The sequence below is a fragment of the Schistocerca nitens genome, chromosome 3 (assembly GCF_023898315.1).
Source record: "Schistocerca nitens isolate TAMUIC-IGC-003100 chromosome 3, iqSchNite1.1, whole genome shotgun sequence".
Lineage (NCBI taxonomy): Eukaryota > Metazoa > Arthropoda > Insecta > Orthoptera > Acrididae > Schistocerca > Schistocerca nitens.
This window is the reverse complement of record NC_064616.1, coordinates 476,823,859-476,843,724: the sequence shown is the minus strand read 5'-3', so window position 1 is coordinate 476,843,724 and position 19,866 is coordinate 476,823,859. Positions and strand designations below refer to the sequence as shown.

Genomic DNA, 19,866 nt, shown 5'->3' with positions numbered 1-19,866 from the left:
CATCGTCTTCTTCACACAGTCGACCCGCTAGACACATGTTTTGTTCTGTGTATCATGCAATTATGACAGTAAACTGGAGACATATACATCACACGTATCTCATTAAAATGCCTTCTCAGAGTTGTAGATAGTTCCTACAATGGACCAGAAATTGCTTCATTATTCACTTCGCAAAAAGTAAACGAACACAGCTGTAGGACCTACATATTATTATTATTATTATTATTATTAGTAGTAGTAGTAGTAGTAGTAGTAGTAGTAGTGGCAGTGGCCAGACACAAAGCAGTTTGAAGTCTTGCAATTTCTGCCAGTTCAGACGTAAAATGTCTAAGAAGTTAAGCATTTAAGTACTTTGCAAACAATAAGTATAGTACAAACATTTCCAGAGGAGGAGTTGTAGGTAGCACTCGCCATGCACTGAGAATTGCTTCACCATAAAAAAAGTTAGAAACGAACAGTACCAATTGACTCATTAGCCGTAGCTTAATGAGACACCTAAGAAAACTAAATATCATTTATTTTTCGTGATTCTAAGAATTAAAGTTTTCAAGTAACATTCTTTTTCATTCTGAAGTTCAGTAGATGTTGGTAATTGTCGGGTTCTAGCTAATAGCTAATATCAGATTGCACTCAGCGGGTAATGGTCTCGTAAAAATTGGGAACCATTGGCCTGGACGGACAGGAAAAATAAAATGAAGTAAGTAAACAAAATAGTGACAATGGCCTTCACAGCTTTTGGTTAACTGAATAGTTTTCAAAACTTTTCTGAAAAGGGAAGTTTACTATCAGTGTGGGTTTCCAGTTTTGACTTAAAGGCAGTGAGGCGGCTGTTCTCGGCGAGCAATGGCGAGTTACATAATGGGAATTACTATGTTAGGTAGGACAAGAGTCAAATCAGGGAACAAACTAGTCATTATCTTCCACTAACGTCTATGCCTTGTTGCAACCATTCACTTCTTTTCTGGGTACCACTGTTCATTTTAGCGTTGTTTCGGTACCCCATGCTCTGCACCAGTTCTTCTAGTGTCTTGTTTCATGGTTTTCTTCTTCCTTTCTTCCGAATGATTTTGCCCTCAAATATTTTGTTTGGAAGCTGTTACGCCTTATAATGTGTCTCAAGAGTGATGATTTTCTTTTTCCGATCGTTTTAAGTTGCGTGAAACGTATTCGCCATTGCAAATATGAATAGCCATCAGCTGTACAAGGGAATGACGACAGCAAAAATTTGTGCCTTACCGGCCTCGAACTGGGATTTCCCGCATTACGCAAGCGTTCGCCTTTACCGCTTTGGCTATTCGTGCACGACTCACAGGCAGAAGCCAAACTTCGATACGTCGTCGTTCCTGCGTCACAGCTTGTACACACATTATGTAATTCCCGCACAGGGGAGGACACCTTAATTGAAAGTGGCTGCCTCGTATCGACGGATGAATGAGATATTGCGGGAAATCCTGGTTCGATACCCGGTCTAGCTCAAATTTTTATTGTCATTCGCTTATAGAGCAGATGGTTAACCCGCCAGGGTAGCAGAGAGCGCTAACGCGCTGCTTCCTGGACTCGGGTAGGGGCGCCGGCCCCCGGATCGAATCCGCCCGGCGTATTACCGACGAGAGCCGGTGTGCTGGCCAGCCTGGATGTGGTTTTTAGGCGGTTTTCCACATCCCGCTAGGTGAATACTGGGCTGGTCCCCACGTTCCGCCTGTTACACAGCTCGCAGACATCTGAACCTATTCACACTATTTCATGAATTCCACTTGACACAGACGGTTGGGGTACACTATTTCCGTCCTGAGGGGTACAGGGTGGCGGCAGGGAGGGCATCCGGCCACCCCTTAAAATTAACATGCCAAATCAGATGAACCCTGGCCGACCCTGCGTAATTGCGGGACAAGGCGCAAGCGATAGCTTATAGAGCAGATGGTTGTTCGCATTTGCAACTGCGAGTACATTTCATATATTTCCTAACGGCTGTGAGCCGGCCGAAGTGGCCGTGCGGTTAAAGGCGCTGCAGTCTGGAACCGCAAGACCGCTACGGTCACAGGTTCGAATCCTGCCTCGGGCATGGATTTTTGTGATGTCCTTAGGTTAGTTAGGTTTAACTAGTTCTAAGTTCTAGGGGACTAATGACCTCAGCAGTTGAGTCCCATAGTGCTCAGAGCTATTTGAACCATTTGAACCTAACGGCTGTGGACGCTGCAGGGCCTCTTCCTGCATGTCCGAAGGAGGACTGCATCGCTCTATTTAACAGCAAAGGCACTGCAATATCGTATCGTGTTTTGAGGTGGTTTTTCGGTGTACATATTCCATTTAATACCATTCCATTTGTCTTCCTTTCTGTCCAACTGGTTTTGGTCATCGTCCTCTATCACCACGTTCTTTGATTCTAGACGTTTTACATCATCCTGTAAGAGAGTCGAGCTTTCAAAGCTATACTGCAACATAGTCCATATCTATGTTTTGAGAAAATAATTTTTTTCTCGTTGTTTGAAAAAAAAAATGGTTCAAATGGCTCTGAGCACTATGGGACTCAACATCTGAGGTCATCAGTCCCGTGGAACTTAGAACTACTTAAACCTAACTAACCTAACGACATCACACATATCCATGCCCGAGGCAGGATTCGAACCTGCGACCGTAGCGGTCGCGCGGTTCTGGACTGAAGCGCCTAGAACCGCTCGGCCACACCGGCCGGCCGTTGTTTGAAATTCTGTTGGTTAAAACGTGTGGTTATCAGAATGAAGCTGACTAGTGCATGTGGCTATGGGAATGGATGACGGATGAACCAATGAAGTTCTATGTTGTATTCCGCGAGGCAAGAGAAAGCAGATAGGACGGCCCGATAAAACATGGATTGATAAAGTTAGAAAATGTGCATGTACAACATAGATGCATATCGTAATGCAAAGGAATGTTAAGGTCGGAATTCTCACAGAACTGTCAATGGAATGGAGCGCCAAAATTTAGGTTGTTCGGGAAGAAAGTTTCGACGTTGACGATGGTCTGACGACTGTGGAGCCGTCCGCTAATATCGGCAGTTATCCCATCCTCGCCGCGCATAGTCTTAATTTCATTGTTTGCTTTCTTTCCGAGGCACATTCAAAATGTCTCGCTACTGCTTGCATATTTTTCCATAACTGTTCAACAGAAGAGGCCGGCCAGATCATTGAAAGCGAAAAATGATTTAGATTTTACAATCTCAGCAAAAAGAAAAAGCGTACACCGTGAACGGATAAGAACAAAAATTGATGAACAATTTTAGTTAAGTAATGTCAGCTCCATTGAAGGAGACAAAATTGTTTTTGACATTATTTGGTTACCAGAAAAAAAGAAAAAACAAAATGGACTTGTTAAAAAAGCTCAATGTTATTACCTTCTAAATACTGAGTGACGGATTTCTATGTATAAATTTCTTCTAGCAAATACATATAGCTGTTTTAAAATGTTTGGACGACACTTTTCCTATTGTGTAACTTCTCAGCAATTTACCATACAAACTAGTGAAGAATAACCATTATGAAATTTGCTCTAACCATTAATGAACTCAGTCGGTGTTAGTTCCTTAGTTCGGACTTTTTGTATGACGGATGGTTTTCACCTGGTCTAAGGGAGGAGACGTTCTGTTGTCGTTTCGTCTACCGTAAATACATCTCGAACTGACGATGACGTCGCTTTCCTATCCGTTGACGTGCAGTGTGAATCGACCTTCATCCTGTAGTGTATGAACTATGGGCCACGAATTTCCTTGTCTGCATCAGGCAAGATATTACTAAGAATTGCTATGTGTATCAGCTAGCGATCTAGAAGAGAAGAAAGCATAGCCAGTGTAGTTGAGTAAAGGTCTTATCGTGTTTACATTACGTCCTAACAGAAAGAAATAGTTGCTGACATATCGATCCTAGCAGGGGGCCGTTTTGCCGAGTTGCTATTAATTAGCGAGATAGCAGAGTGACATCTGTTTTGCAACAGAGTAATATCGTTATTCTGTGTGTGTGTGTGTGTGTGTGTGTGTGTGTGTGTGTGTGTGTGTGTGTGTGTGTGTGTGTCGTCTATTGTGGTGATGTGAAGTAGGAGACACGGGGGCAAAGTTCAATGACGTTGTAGACGCTTATGCCCCCAGGGGAGCAGGCGATAATACTTACGAGGGGGGCTGTCATCTGTGAGGGTCAGGCGGAGATACGAGCAATCGTGTTGCAATAGAAGTATTTGTTCTGTTTACTGTTGCTGGGCCGCACGCGCCGCCTGCAGAAGTCTTCTCTCGCCAGTGATCAGGCTTATGGGGGTTGCCCTAAAGGTGCGTTCACATGGGCATATTTTACGGCAGTATGTGCCCTTAATTAGTGTTGCTGTCAACATTGCTGCAAATCGGCTTCAATCCACCGCAGTGTTTTCGCATGGCCCGACAACATTGCTGATCGAGCAAGCTGTTGTCTAGGTGTGGTCGAGGTGCTGGCGTTGTTGTCCGTTAGGAGCGGAGGATATTTCTCGTGTCCAAGCCATATCTGCCTCTCTCCTTGTCTGTAAATGCATCTCTCTCATTCTCACCCTTACATCCTCATTTTTTCTCGCCGATAGCACTGCAGCGCCAAGTGATGTAATCTGAGCGGTGAAACCGTATTATTTCGCTTATGGTCGTGATTTGGTGCACATTCGTAGTTTCACTCGATTTGTTAATTCTCTGCAGGAATGTAGAATTAGACAAACAAGAGAACCATGAATTTCATGTGATACACGATCGAAAGTGTTCAACATAAAAAGTAAGATATACAAAGACCGTAATCTGAAAAAGGACATTCTCTCTGCTACCGCCATATCAGAAGATGATCTGCAACAGTGAGCCATAGATGTATTCTACGTAGTTTCTTAAAACATTTAAATTTTTTGTGAGCTTCATCACGTGCGTTTCCGTGTTCATGGACAGAAACTCACCAACTTCTCCTTTTTGATTATGGTCTCTGTTTACATTATTTTCCACGTCCCGTAACTCTGGTCGTAGATGTGTCGCATTTATGAAATTAATAGTTCTCTCACTGCACCGGCGAACCATGATAAAGTATTAACATAAGTATTTGATCGTTATTTCAAATTTATTCCAATGTATTCTGTGAATGTTTCTACCAAAGCATTGCAAACTCCTGGTGCCAAGATACAAATATCGGTCACAAGTCGGCTTTAGAAGTAGGTCAAACTTCGGTATGAATCACCAGTAGCCAAAAACGATGAGTGATTGCCGTTATGATCGTAAATGGTGGACTGTCACATTGGTATTCGCTTTACAAATTGTCAGGCGATTTCTTTTTACGATATGTTCAAAATCGTGTTTCCACATTCTGATGAAATCCTGAAAAATGTATGTTGCTGAGTTCACGAGTTACAGTTTCGGGTTCAGTTCGCTTACTTAGAAATGAACGACTTACAAAGCCCAGTTTCTCGTTTTATTGCTAAGATTTTCCGTTTTGGAATGCAAAAAAGCGGAGAGCCGAACATTTCCATTACCATAATTCGCTTTCGTTTATTTGGCAGGAGTGCAGTGGTCTTTGTAAACCAATCTGCTCGAGCAATGTCGCAGACGTGTGGCTGCAATTCGTATGGCCAGCAACGTTGCCGGACAACATTTCCAGACCATATTGTCGCAACATGCAGTTTCAATGGCTCGTGTGAACGTACATTAAAGCTCTGTATGGGGAAAGTGTGGCCAACTTGCCACGGCTTGCCATTTCGGGCGCATCGTGCTGCAGGTCCTACAGTGACCGCTACAGTATACGAGTATTTTGCCATTTATATTAAAAAAGAGGGCTCAGCTACCTCATGTATTACTAACGTAGAGCACTAGCTTAACAACTGAACGTCTTGAAGCCTCAGCAACAGAAAAGTAAGCAAAATGTTTCCATAAATATCTTTTGTGTGTAGGATAATCCCCAGTTTTTCGTGCTGCTATCATTTATCATCAGTGACAGCGAACTCAATAGTGTTGTCGTGGGCAGCTTTAATCTGATTATTTATAATCCTCAGCAAGAACAGTAGAAAATGGTGACCAACATCAAGTCGGAAAACAACGTTCTCTCCTTCCTCCTTCCTTTATGGAGTAGGTGAATAAGGTCCAGCTCGTCTCTTCCGTGGTCTTCGCCTCTGTTTTGTCCCTCGTGGTTTGTGGTTCAAATGGCTCTGAGAACTATGGGACTTAACATCTGAGGTGATCAGTCCCCTAGACTTAGAACTACTTAAACCTAACCTAACCTAAAGACATCACACACATCCATGCCCGAGACAGGATTCGAACCTGCGACCGTAGAAGCAGCGAGATTCCAGACTGAAGCGCCTAGAACCGCTCGGCCACAACGGCCGGCCGTGGTTTATGGTCAATAATTTTTTTAAAGTCTATTTTCGTGCATTATGTCTACGTGATCCCATCATCTGTTTTTATTTAGGTCTGTTTTCTTGTGTATTGGCTCAACTTGTTACTAATTCCTAGTGTATTCATTCCTGGAGCGATCTTCTCTGGTGCACCCTAAAACTCTAAGAAGAAATCTTATTTCCGCAACCTGGATCGTGCTCATATCGTTTTGTGTGGGAACCCGGGTTTCAGATCAATAGAGCGTAATGGGTACTGCCATGACTTAGTAAAACTTCATCTCTGTCTCTTTCGTGGCTTTTCTTGTAGCGTATTTCCAATTGTTTCACAGATTGCGTTAAATTTTAGGATATTGTTTTCAATTCCGATGTCGAAATTTCTTCCTATGTCAGAACCAAGATCCGGAAAGTCGATTACTTGCTCCTGTATACTGCACTTATTACAATTTTACAGCATTAAAGGGAAAGTCACCCATGTGATGTAAAACTATAATAAGTAATGCAGCACTGGAACAGATAACCCAGTTTGAGTGTCTCGGCAATATTTTTACAAGGAAAAATCAAAGCTGCGGGACGAAAACCGCAGTTACGGAGAAGTTTTTGTCAACGAAATTTAAAATAACTAGCTGAACAAAGTAGTGCGGAAACCATCTTTCTCCGACCCCAAGGTTTGTTTAAAACATAATATTAAAAGACATTTTTCTTGCAGACTTCTTTATTACACTGTTTTCGTAAGCATTCATTCATTAAAGAGACGAAACCACATCATATCATGTGCTGCATGTATAATAGTATTGTTGTATTTTCACTTCAAGCTGAAGCTCACTTTTGTTCATGTTTGCTTTCAAACGAAATAGGTTTCAGGAAAGAATTCTGTCTTTAGCAGAGAACGGTTGAATGTTTCGTAAACAGTGATACAGTGTGTGTGTGTGTGTGTGTGTGTGTGTGTCCAGTTTCACAGACTCATGACAACTTGGAAACCAAAAAAATTGCAGATTCAAGTGACCTTGAAACGCACCTGCACCCCCACATTCATCCCGGGATTTGTAGTATGTTGTTCGTGGCGCTATTGTACAAAAATTTCCGACTACACGAACTAGTCTAGTCCCGATATTTGACCTCCTTTGGTCTCTATTGATTGGGCAGTTACGCCACCATTATAGTCGGATATTTCGTTAACGTTATTAATTTAAACGTGCCCATGATGGTAATGAAAGAAAAACGAATTTTGTAAACGTTACGCTAAAACTAATTACTTTGAAAATTCCATCCACACCATTACAACTACATTATTTTCGTAGTCATAAAGCACGACGAATGCAACGGTGTAATAGTTTATTTTATGCTGTTAAAATTCACAAGATTGTTAGGTAAAACCTACACAGACGTAAGTTTTACAGTTTGTAAGTTCTCGACTAAGGCGGTGGCGTAATAAAAACAGTCAATGAAGACCAAAAAAGACTGGATGTGGAAGATATTCGCGCAGTTGCAAATTTTTATACAGTTGTAGGAGGGAGTGCCACGAACTACGGCCTCTAGTGAAAACGTATCGCAGTACAAAATTTAACTACATTAAATTTTTACCAAGAGTTCCTGTTAATTTTTTCTGCAGGACTAATACGAGAGCTGTTCAATTAAGAATGGTTCTTTATGGTCATAATTTCTCGCTTATAAAATTTAATCTTATGATATTCTGTTAGCTTAATGTGCAACAAACACGTCGCAGTAGTTTCATTGTTGCAACCCCCTGGTTCCCGCCTGTGAGAGGCAGGCAAGGTTCGATATCTTCAGTATCGCTTGCCGCTGTAATGGAGGTAGCCCGCGAGGAACAACATATGGCTTTGAAATTCTGCTCTCGTCTCAACTAATCTGTGGCTGAGGCCTATCCAATGTTACAGGAGGTCTACGGAGAGTCTGTTCTGTCTTACACATGACAGGTGTTTGTGGGCGATGGGTTCCAAGACTGTTGATTCCCGAACAAAAGGACATTCGTGTGTAGGTCTGCAGTTAAAGTTGATGTTAGAGGAAGATCCGGAGTTTCTTTCAAACGTAATCACTGCTGATGAAACTTGGCTACATCGTTTTGATCCTGAGAGCAAACAGCAAAGCTCAGTGTGGAAATCTCCTTCATTACCAACCCCCAAAAAAACAAAAGTGGTTGCTTCTGCTGGGAAAGTTATGGTCATCTCATTCTTTGATATTCATGGGATGGTTTACAAGCATGTTGTACCTGCACACACATCAGTAACTGGACAATAGTACAGGGATGTCCTAAAAATATTGCAAGTTCATATCAAGCGCAAAAGACCACATTTCCGTGAAGCAGGCTGGATGCTGCACCACGATAATGTGCGGCCGCATATTGCCAATGTTGTTGCTGAAGATCTTGTAAAAATCAACGTGAAGGGCATCCCTCACCCTCCCTATAGTTCGAACTTAGCCCCATGTGACTTTTTCTATCCCCTAACATGAAGAAACGCGTTCGTGGGAGTCATTATCAATCATCAGAAGCAGTGGTGAAGACTGCTGAGGTGATTTTGAAGGACCGCTCAAAAAAATGGTTTCCAGCATGCATTTGAAGACTGGCAGAAACGCTGGGACAAGTGCATTGCATTCACAGGAGACTACTTTGAGAAGCACGATCAAAATTAAGTATGATCATTCTTTATTGAACAGCCCTCTTAATTTGCGCATAGCGAGCGAGAGAATAAGAAAACCCTGCGCGTACTTCTTGAAGGTCAGGTATAACATTGCGGGTTGCAAAAGACATCAGAAGGGGCAGATGTATTGCCCTGTAAAATGTGGCACTATCTGAAAAAAAGCTGCACCAATGTATGATTTTAACGTGGAGAAGAGATTGGCAACGTCCTCTAAATGTTCAGAAATGTAAAACTGTGCATTTCGCAAAACGGAAACAAAGAAACATAATGTCCTGTGTCTACTGTATCAGTGAGTCACAAGTGGAATCAGTCAACTCGCACAAATACCTCGATCTGATATTTTGTGTGTGTGTGTGGGGGGGGGGGGGGGGGTATGAAATCATCCCATCGGTTTAAGTCACAAGTAAAGCAGGTGTCAGACGTCGGTTCATTGGCGGGACACTGGGAACATACAGTCAGTCTGCGAAGGAAACTGCTTATAAATTACTTGTGCGTCCCATCCTAGAATTTCGCTCAATTGCTTGGTACCCATACCATATAGGACCAACAGGAGATATCGATCATGTACAAAGAAGGGCAGCAGCAATGGTCACAGGTTTGTTTCAAGCATGGGAGAGTGTCGTGGAAATGGTGGAAACCTGAAGATTGAATATGTCACGCGGAAGCCTACTTACAAAATTTCAAGAATCAGTATTATGTGAGAGATGTAGGTTTGTATACTAAACCTTTTTGCGTATCGCTTCCGTAGGGGCAGCGAAGTCAATATTAGCGTAATTACCGCTTGGAGAGAGGCATTTAAGCAGTCATGCTTCCCGCGCTCCACACGCGAAAGGAACGGGAAGACAGACTAATAAGTGCTACAATGGGAAGTACCTCCTGCCATTCACTTGAGGGTGGTTTGCGGAATATGGCTATAGCATATCGTATTGGTCCTTAAATGTGTAAACTAACTTGCAGAGCCAGTTGTCGACGACCTAAAATTTATTTATTACACGTGCCAAAGCATTAAATCATGTCCCTGTTGCCGACTTCGGATACACAGAAAACAATAAGTTAACAAATTGTCCATATTTTATTTCGTTTGTGTCTTACTAAAAATAAATGCATAGTTACGAAAAATAGAATTCCTTGACCCAAATGGTGTAACTGAATTTGTATGTGATTCGCAAACGTTCGTCTTGTAGTCACCTGTCTGAGCAGTCCGAAACATTAACTACAGCCTCGTAGTTAATTTATTCACTGATGTAATGTTGCTAACCGTTAGTGCCAATTTCAGAGTGCTGGTAATACACACTATCTTTTTACTGAATCTGACTTGTCTCAGGAAAGATGTTACGAAAGCCTTTACCAGTCCATGAAGATTTTTACATTATAATTTCTTAATCTTCGATTAATGTTCGAGTTTAGCGATAATCCTCTTCGCCACAGTGTGATTTTGGTGATGAAAGTATCAAAAAGTTGACTGACTTGGTATACATCCATCCTTTGTCATACGGAATAAAATTCGAGGTAATACAACTTTTAGGCACAAGATATGCTTTCACATAAACGTGCTATAATATCTAGTGTGTATTTTAATTTACTCTCATAGGAAGTCTGTAGTGAACAGCTTGTCACAATTCTAAAATAATAATAGATATGATAAATATAACACCAGCAACAAAATTGGCCACCATTACCTGCAAGTTGGCCTTCCTCTTGCACAGAAATGAACAAAGCCATAATAATATTTGACCACCTTATTCTCGAATTAACGGTACTGTCGGACAATGATACAGTTTTTACAAGCAAATATATATCATTTCTGTTTGACACCTTTTACTCTTTAGATGATGATGTGAATAGATAAATAGTTGGGTTAAATTCATCAAAATTTATTGCAGCTTAAGATCGAAGTTAAAATTCGTCTATGTATACAGTTAGCCATTTTTACTAATAAATGCGCCATATTTGTAAATCTCTGGCACATTACGCATCAAAGCGAGTTGTTGCAAGTATGATAGCCGGAGCCTGCAAGTAATAAAATTAAAGGTTTTCTCTCTAACGTCCTGGACAAGATGGCATTGAAGTAACGCGTGTAAATTTGATTCAGGATGCCCGTCGGAAACACCCACATAGAAGTTTTAAATCGCCCGAGTCAAATAATGAAATCGTTTCTAATTTATGCCGTGATTGATTGGTTCCGTGCTTGGTCTCTAAGGAAGTTCCTATCGCCGACCTGTAGTAACAAGAAGACGCTATACATTAGGTGCCATGAATCTTCTTTCGTTCGGAATAATCTGCCAGATTTGTTTCAGATTTTATGTGAGGAGCTCGTAGTGTCTGCACGAATTTATATCTAAATGTTGGAATGGTAGAGCCTGTACAAAATTAAGGTACACTGTTTTCATATCAGAGTGCTTGAGTCAGCTTCGCTAGACGTTCGTAAAGCGTGGACGACATTCTCAACAGTGGATGAGAGTTTCGACATTATACCGCACTAAATGATTACGCGTTCACCGTGTTAGCACAGTTGGGCCGCCAGGTGAACCTGGCCTTGCGAGTTACATACACCACGCTGACGGATCTTAGTAAACCACCAGTCTGCCTCTATCTGGCCATGTATTCTCATTGCCTTAGGAAGATTTTCACTTTCTTTCACGTAAAAATTGTCAGTGTCTGTCCTTGTGTAAAAAACACGAGTTCATAAACTCGTGGTTACTATGATACGAATGGTGGCAGTTTCATTTTCGTAAAACATAAGCCACTGACGTCTTTACCCAAACATGTTTTGGCACTTCTGTTCCACCATCACTGCGACTTTATTTCATGTCTGAAAATGCTTTACACGCAGCGGAGATTAAAAATTACTTTTGGCTCATACCACTGCGATTTTTATTTCTTCTTTTTAACCTTAATTACCATTTTACTTGTTCGTTGAGTATGCGCAGCTTGTCAACTATAAAAATAAGATTCTTCACATAGGTTAATAAAACTTGCTAAAATAACATTCAGATGAGCGTGTCGTGTGAAAATTTTCGCGAGCTCATACTTCGGCGAAGGCTGTAAGTGCCTTTACAAAAAAATCGCTCAATAGACGCAGTTGAAGTCGAATTTAATTAATAATCGCTTACTTACTAAAACACTCATGTTGTTGCAGATTAAGAGTTATTTAAACGCAGCGAATAAATCGCCCACAACCAAAATAAAACAGTAATTAAATTATGAAGCGAAGTTAAAGTTACAGTAGTAACAGAAATAAGTAGAGACTCTCATCATTACTGCCGTTATTCGAATATATTTTTAAACTTTCAGATATTAAATAAATACGTGATGATGCAGTCTCATACTGGAAGGGGAAGAAACCTTAATACATGATACAATAAAAAGTACCCCCTGCAATACGCATTACAGTGACTCGCGGAATATAGATCTACGTGTAGGAGTAGGTGTGCCGGACCATGTCCACACTACCACCCCTCAAAATATGAAACACTGTTTTTTCGCGCTGTGTAAGATAACATTGCATGTCACTAAAAACGAGAACAGTATCTTCAAACATTCACTCAGCACACTAATTATGGTAATAATTATTGTCGAATTCATGTCATCTGTGCACTTAACTTTCACTATACGCTCACTAGTCATGACATTTGAGGACTAAAATTTCACGAATGTACTGGGATACAAGCAAACAGAAAATATGTTTTGAAGAATGTAAGTAGATAACAACCTTGTCTTACACCTTTCGCTTATTGTTTCCAGATGGTATTCTCTTCTTTTGGTGCAACTGAAGGCTGACTGTCAAAAGCTTCTTCCGAGTCTGTAAACGGAAGTATAGGCTCCAAAGTACAGACACTCTCCCTTCTCAGTAAATCTCTTTGCTAGAAGGGGTAAGAGTTCTATTGCATCTCTTGTCCATACAATTCTTCTAAACCTAATTTCTTCCTCAGCCGGACTTCCTTCCATTTTTCTTTCCAGTCTCTTGTTTACTATCTTTAATATTATGTAGGCAGCATGCGAAATGAGGCTGATGGTTGTGGCAAAGTTATTCTACAACGGCTGGTTTAACGACATTGTGTTTTCTTTCTTTGCCGTCGGGGATTTCACGCCATGTTAGCCCTTTGCTTTTGGTAATCGGCAAACTGGAGTGTGTGTGTGTGTGTGTGAGAGAGAGAGAGAGAGAGATACTATTTTCTTTTTTGTTTGTTTAGTTTAATGTGTGTGTCGTGTGACCCGGCCAGTAGCGAATACTCAAACTTGCATCATCTTACAGATTCTCGCGCGTGAGAGCCGTGGAAATTTTCAGCTGCCCTGGTAGGGTCAAGATAACAAAGGACGTTCGCTGCGTTATTTATGTCTTCGGCCATAAAATGTATTGCTCACCACAGCTTGGTTCTGTTAAAACCCGAGTTCGCGCGTAGCGTAGACCCATTTCTACAAGTTTTGCTGCGAACGTAAGAAATTCTACAGCAAACACACTTATTGCAGAAGGTGAGACTTCCAGGCTTCACGAAAGGCTCTCGATTTTGTATGTGGATATACACTGATGAGTCAAAAAATTACGACCACTGCTCACCTCAAGACGGAATGCTACCTGTTAGTGTTGCGGACACGGGCACGTGACGCAGTAAAGACATTGTAGAAGCGGATCAGAGACGTATGGGGAATCATTGTAGCGACAGTACAGCCGCAAATGAGGAGATCCAATGTCGTAAGCGACTCTGACAAAGGGCCTATAAAGGCCAGGGGTCTGAGAACGAGCATCTCGGAAACAGGCAAGGCGGTAGCCTGTTACCGTGCTGCTGTTGTGAGCATCTATGGAAAGTGGTTGAAGAATGGTGAAACAACTAGTAGGCGACAGGTGTTGGACGATCACGCCTTATCACGGGATGTGGAGGTCGGAGGTTCGCCCGACAGGCAGATCTGAAGAAAGAGGACAATCCTTGTCAGGAACAAGTGTTTCGGAGCGCACCGTTCACCGCACGTTGCTGAACGTGGAGTTCCGCAGCAGATGACTTACGTATCCCCATGTTGACCCAACGGCATTGTCAGTTAACCGTTGCAGTTGCCACGAGATCATGGAGATGAGACCGTGGATCAGTGGGAACATGTCGCCTGGCAGGTTGAATCACGTTTCTTGTTACACCAGATCGACGTTCGTGTCTGGATACGCAGTCATTCCGGCAATCGGCTACTCGAAACATACTACGCGCCACGGACGCGGGTGTTGGGGACGGGTCGGGGCGTGGACTGTTACGGGACACAGACCGGTGGTGGGCAGTATTATGCTATGGGGAACACTCACGAGGGCATCTTTGGAATCTGTGACAGTAATTGAAAGCACCATGACGGCTGTGGACAACGTGAAAATCACTGTGGATCACCTGCATCCCTTCATGTTTGATGTATTCCCCGACGGCGATGGCATCTTCCAGCAGAATAACTGTCTGTGTCGCAGGGCCAGAATCTGGCTGAAGTGGTTTGAGAATTCACTCATCACGTTGAGTGCTGGAGGCCAAAGTCGCCTGATTTGAACTCTATAGAACACATTTGGTTTTTCAATCTTCGCCAGTTCCGCGCCCACAAACCACCGACCCGCAATTTACGGGAATTGCGTGATCGGTCATAGGCAACTGCTGCCACAAAACTCTGGGGACCTACCAAGGGCTTGTCGAATCAGCGCCACGCTGAATCGCTGCTGTATTGTGTTCCATATGTGGACCGGCAGAAAACTGAACAGTTGGTCATAATGTTTTGGCTCATCAGTGTATTTTGGTGACCACTAGTGAAGATAAGTGTCTGTCTGCTAAACGTGTGAATTTGTTGAAATGCAGTGCATGTTTTGTGTGTTTGAGAGAAGTAGGTAGCGCTGAAGGGTGGCTATCAGCCCACAGTTTCGTGAGCACGGGCGACCATCCGCAAGCATTGCATCCGAACAGAATCACAATGCGATTTTTTTAGTAATTAATCGCTTGCTTTGAAGTGTCTCTGTTATTATGGTTCTGCATGTACAGTGACTGTCAATTAAAATAACATCCCACGGTGAAATACGATTTAGAGAGTGGTCTTGTAATTGGTGTAGGACCCACGAATACGAAGTGAGAGAATACGTAGTGTGTGAGAACTACACGGCATAACAGTGTAGTCGACTTACGTCGGGTGGTGTTGAGGGGATTCGATTAATAAATGAGACGCTGAAAGCAGTAGACGAGATTTGCTATTTGGACAGGAATAGAACTGACAATAGCAGAATTGTAGAGGATATAAAATGTTGACTAGCAGCTGAAAAAAAGAGCGTTACGTTAACATCCAATATAAACTGTTTGGAACTATTTTCAGAAAGCGTTTGTCAGATAAACAGTCTTATATGTAACTGAAAAATGGACAATGAACAGTTTAGACAGCAAGAATGCTTAAGATTAAATGGGCAGAGCGGCTAACTAATGAAGGGGCACTGCATTCAGACGACTAGAAAAGTGCTTTATGGCTCGACTAAACCGAGGGATTGTTGATAAGACATACTGCGACAAGAAGGTGCGTTTAATTGGTAATGGAGAGAAGTTTGGGAAAAAATTGTAGGGCTATACCAAGGGTAAAATTCAATAGGCAGATTAAAATGGATGTTGTCTGCGTAAGTTACGCGAAGATGAAGAGGCGCGCAATTGATAGATTAGCGCGGAGAGCTTCATCAAAACAGTCTTCTAGCAGAAGACGACGACAACGACGACACGTGGTACAATTAGCTCTCATGTTTTGTCATTATAGTCAGTCTGTAGCCGTTCCCAAATTGAGAAAGTTCGTATTTGTTTGTAAGGAGCCTAATTGTTTAGTATTGCATGTAACTAAGGACCCGAAACTTTGATTGGAATAAAACTGCTTTTCCTACAGAAGCATCCTGACATTCTTTACTGAGTTGTTTGCTCGTGCTCCTGTTATTTGCTATTCTCATAAAATTGTGCAGTTTTCAATTTTTTTTATTTTCGCTTATAAAATATCTAATTCATAGTCATATACTGTTTTTTCAATCTCTTTGTCGATTGTTTGTTCTCTCAACTGCGTGCATAAATCTGTCAGTGGCTCATAATACGATTGATTTTTGCCATTCGTCCAACATTATTTCACTCCAGTGATTATTTGTCAAATTTAGCAGCTTTCTGCTAAAATTCTCAAATTGTGAATAAGTAATAGAAGATACATGTTACAGACAATAAATCAGTTAATTGAGGGAATAGCTACTAGTTTTAAATCGTAATCTGAAATTCTGAGGGGAATCAGGCATTCGCAAAGCCCAGTATGCAAAGTGGGAATCAGGTTATGATACTGAATCTTGCAGTACAAATGTACACAAGACGTAGTTTTTTAAAATATGGATCCTTAGAATCAGCAAATGAGAAACTGATAAAGGAGAGAGAATTTTTAGTTAGATGTCCCCTGCAAGAATTTAATATTAATCGAAAACTACATTTAATATCCGACTGAACAGTTGGTTTAGATTATATTGTACCCAACCTGCCACTCAAAGGTTTTAAGTTGCTGAGAATTTAATGAATATTAACCATCTGTATTCTAGATTTAAATGAAAATAATTTTTTTCTAAGAAGATTTTCTCTCACTTATCTCCACTTTTCGGAATATAGTAAATACTCAATTCGGTATTATCTGTATTGGATAGATTTTTTTTTGTGTAGAAGAGGGTAGACTGAAACAAATAAGGCTGATACTAAATTGAATTCTCCAGACCGAGGCTTCTTGTAAATGTCACGCGGATGATTGTGTGTGAGTGGGACAACGGAAAATTTCAATCTTTTAACGTAGCCTTCACATCCGAATGATCTGAAGATTCGCCACGAACGACACGTGGTTCGGATCGCACGTTAAACGGTAGGTCCCATTTCCCTGGTAGGATTACTGGGGAAGACATCCTGTTGAAATAATTGCACCAGGACGTCAAGCCTCATGGAATTAATGTGAGAACAGTGTGTGTGTGTGTGTGTGTGTGTGTGTGTGTGTGTGTGTGTGTTAGTAATTGCTGACAGCCGAAGTATACAGTATTTCAGAAAGAATAGTAAATATTAAGGAGGTGGTAGTATAGACTAATTCTGATAATTTTTGTTTGTTGCAGAGATAAAACTAGTTACAGAACGAAGTTTTCATTTCGCTTGTGTTGGTGCTCCAATTGTTATAGATTTATTTATAAACTGCCATTTTTGTTTCAAAGTTGTGTAACTGCGTGTGAGTTTACATGACGAATAATTTTTTTTAAACCAACGCGTCTCTGTAAATGTGTGGTATGATAGTTGACTAGGCATTTATTGTTAACCCTTCGCCTTATAGGGTGTCAGACCATCCAGACTTGGGTTTTCCCTGACAGCCGATTTCCTTCCCCATCCTTGAAACATTCCGAGTTTATGCTCCGTCTCTAATGACCTCGATGTCACGGTATGTTAAACCCTGATGTTTCTTCCTTCCTTCCTTTTACAGGGCGTCAGTATGGCTTGGTTCAAATGGCTCTGAGCACTATGGGACTTAACTTCTGAGGTCATCAGTCCCCTAGACCTTAGAACTACTTAAACCTAACTAACCTAAGGACATCACACACACCCATGCCCGAGGCAGGATTCGAACCTGCGACCGTAGCGGTCGCTCGGTTCCAGACTGTAGCGCCTAGAACCGCTCGGCCACCCCGGCTGGCGCGTCAGTATCTACACGTTGTTGGAAACGAGCTTCTTGTAGTACTGAAAGGGGTTTATTTGGGTAAAAGGAAGGGTATCGTGAAGGGGTCCCTACACATCCAACGATCAATTAGTATCTTGCTTTTAATTTTTCTGCTTAGACTTCGCCATTCAGTCGTCTCCACAGGCAAAAATTTAAAGGGGACAAGGTCTGGGGACTGTAGTGGTCAAGGAACGATCATTTCTGCCGATCCATCTTCCAGAAAATGTTAGACTTAGCAATTGAGCTGATACCAAGTCTTCGAATGAAGCACTTGTGAAACGGTTTGAATTCACGAAATTCGGGGATGTGTGGCACTGTATGGCATTATCGTTCATTTTGGGAGAGGCATATGGGGCCTGAAGATGGCATAGCGGAATGCCAAGACTGGTTGTCAAAATAACATACCATCTTAGGTACACGGCTGTTGGAAAATTTAATTGATATTGACAATTACACGTGGTAGTGTCAAGATAATTCGAAAGTGCATTAAAGTCTGAGGTGGAATATATGAAAGTTACCTTCGATTTCAATCCTTTGTTGTTGTTTAACCCTTTAGACTATAATTGCTGACACGTTGGTTGGTTGGTTGGTTGGTTTGGGGGAGGGAACCAAACAGCGAGGTCTTCGTTCCCATCGGATTAGGCAAGGATGGGGAAGGAAGTCGGCCGTGTACTTTCAAAGGAACCATCCCGGCATTTGCTCCTGACTCGTCAGTGGATAGTTAACTATTTACTTCGGGGCGCAGAATAAAACTTATTTGCTGGAAACAAACTTCACTGGATTCCAAGAGATATGAAAAATCTGAGACGACGACCTGGTGGAGTAGGGTGGACGAAATTAGAAAACAAGCAAGAGCAACTTGAGTACGGAGATCTGATGTCGGTAGGCTCTGAGCAGTATGGGACTCAACTTCTGAGGTCATTAGTCCCCTAGAACTTAGAACTAGTTAAACCTAACTAACCTAAGGACATCACACACATCCATGCCCGAGGCAGGATTCGAACCTGCGACCGTAGCGGTCTCGCGGTTCGACTGCAGCGCCTTGAACCGCACGGCCACTTCGGCCGGCTGATTTCGGTAGTGCGTGGAGATTTCCGGAGGGGGGCCTTGATCCAGCAGTCGATGCCAGATGGCTGATGAATATAGAAATTCCGGGATGGTTCCTTTGAAAATCAAACTATCTGATTTCCTTAGCAAGTCACAGTTCGTGCTCCGTCGCTTATGATCACATCGGTCGATCTAACGCAGCTGTAGTGCGTAGTTAATGCGTTTAAACTATTCTTAGTTCAGAGATGTAATAATACGAGGGACCTACAAAAAGTAAGTTTAGGGTTATTATGACAGGCCAAGTAACTTCATTGAACGCTACACTACACTTCAAAGTGATACAAATATATGACACAATTTTTCAGCAGTGACAAAGTCTCTGTAAACGAAGGTGGGAACGTTCCACCACTCTCCGGTAAAATAATTTTGGGTATTAGGCCGCGTCATTGCATGCTAGTAAAACATCTAAATTGCCGACGTTTCGACCGACGTACTGGTGTTTTCTTCAGGGCAGTTCATCGAAGACAAACCATCTCCTCGGTCAAGGAGCTATTCAAGAACCGCTGTGTGAACATCCTCATCGTCGAAGGACCTGCTTATTGCTGCGAATCAGTTCCTCGATTGCTGGAAATTGTCGTCTGTTGTAGAAGTCGACGGCCCTCTTTCCCGATAGGCATCACCCACGTCTCTGCGGCGCTGTCAAATTACTGGCAACATTTCACTATTGTTTGACACGACATTGAATTTTGTCCATATACTAACTCCGTCTACAGGCCGCAAGCGACCCATCGGGACCATCCGACCGCCGTATCATCCTCAGGTGAGGATGCGGATAGGAGGGGCATGGGGTCAGCACACCGCTCTCCCGGTCGTTATGACGGTTTTCTTTGACCGGAGCCGCTACTATTCGGTCGAGTAGCTCCTCAATTGGCATCACGAGGCTGAGTGCACCCCGAAAAATGGCAACAGCACGTGGCGGCGGGATGGTGACCCATCCAAGCGCCGGCCACGCCCGACAGCGCTTAACTTCGGTGATCGCACGGGAACCGGTGTATCCACTGTGGCAAGGCCGTTGCCCATGAATTTTGTCCATATACCGGCAGAATTTCATTGA

The 19,866-nt window shown here is 42.3% G+C and overlaps 1 protein-coding gene across 3 annotated transcripts in view; it reads left to right on the top strand.

The window, feature by feature from the left end:
- The window catches only part of LOC126248403 (amidophosphoribosyltransferase-like), a 286,462-nt gene that overhangs the window by 220,985 nt on the left and 45,611 nt on the right, over positions 1–19,866 (top strand). Inside the window, exon 1 of one of the 3 annotated variants that reach the window (XM_049949355.1) lies at positions 4,183–4,291. The exons of the other annotated variants lie outside the window; for them this stretch is intronic. Within the exon in view, the coding sequence (XP_049805312.1) occupies positions 4,274–4,291 (18 nt within the window). The 5' untranslated portion in view covers positions 4,183–4,273. Of the gene's footprint in view, positions 1–4,182; positions 4,292–19,866 lie in introns of those variants that run through there. 3 annotated transcript variants of the gene reach the window in all.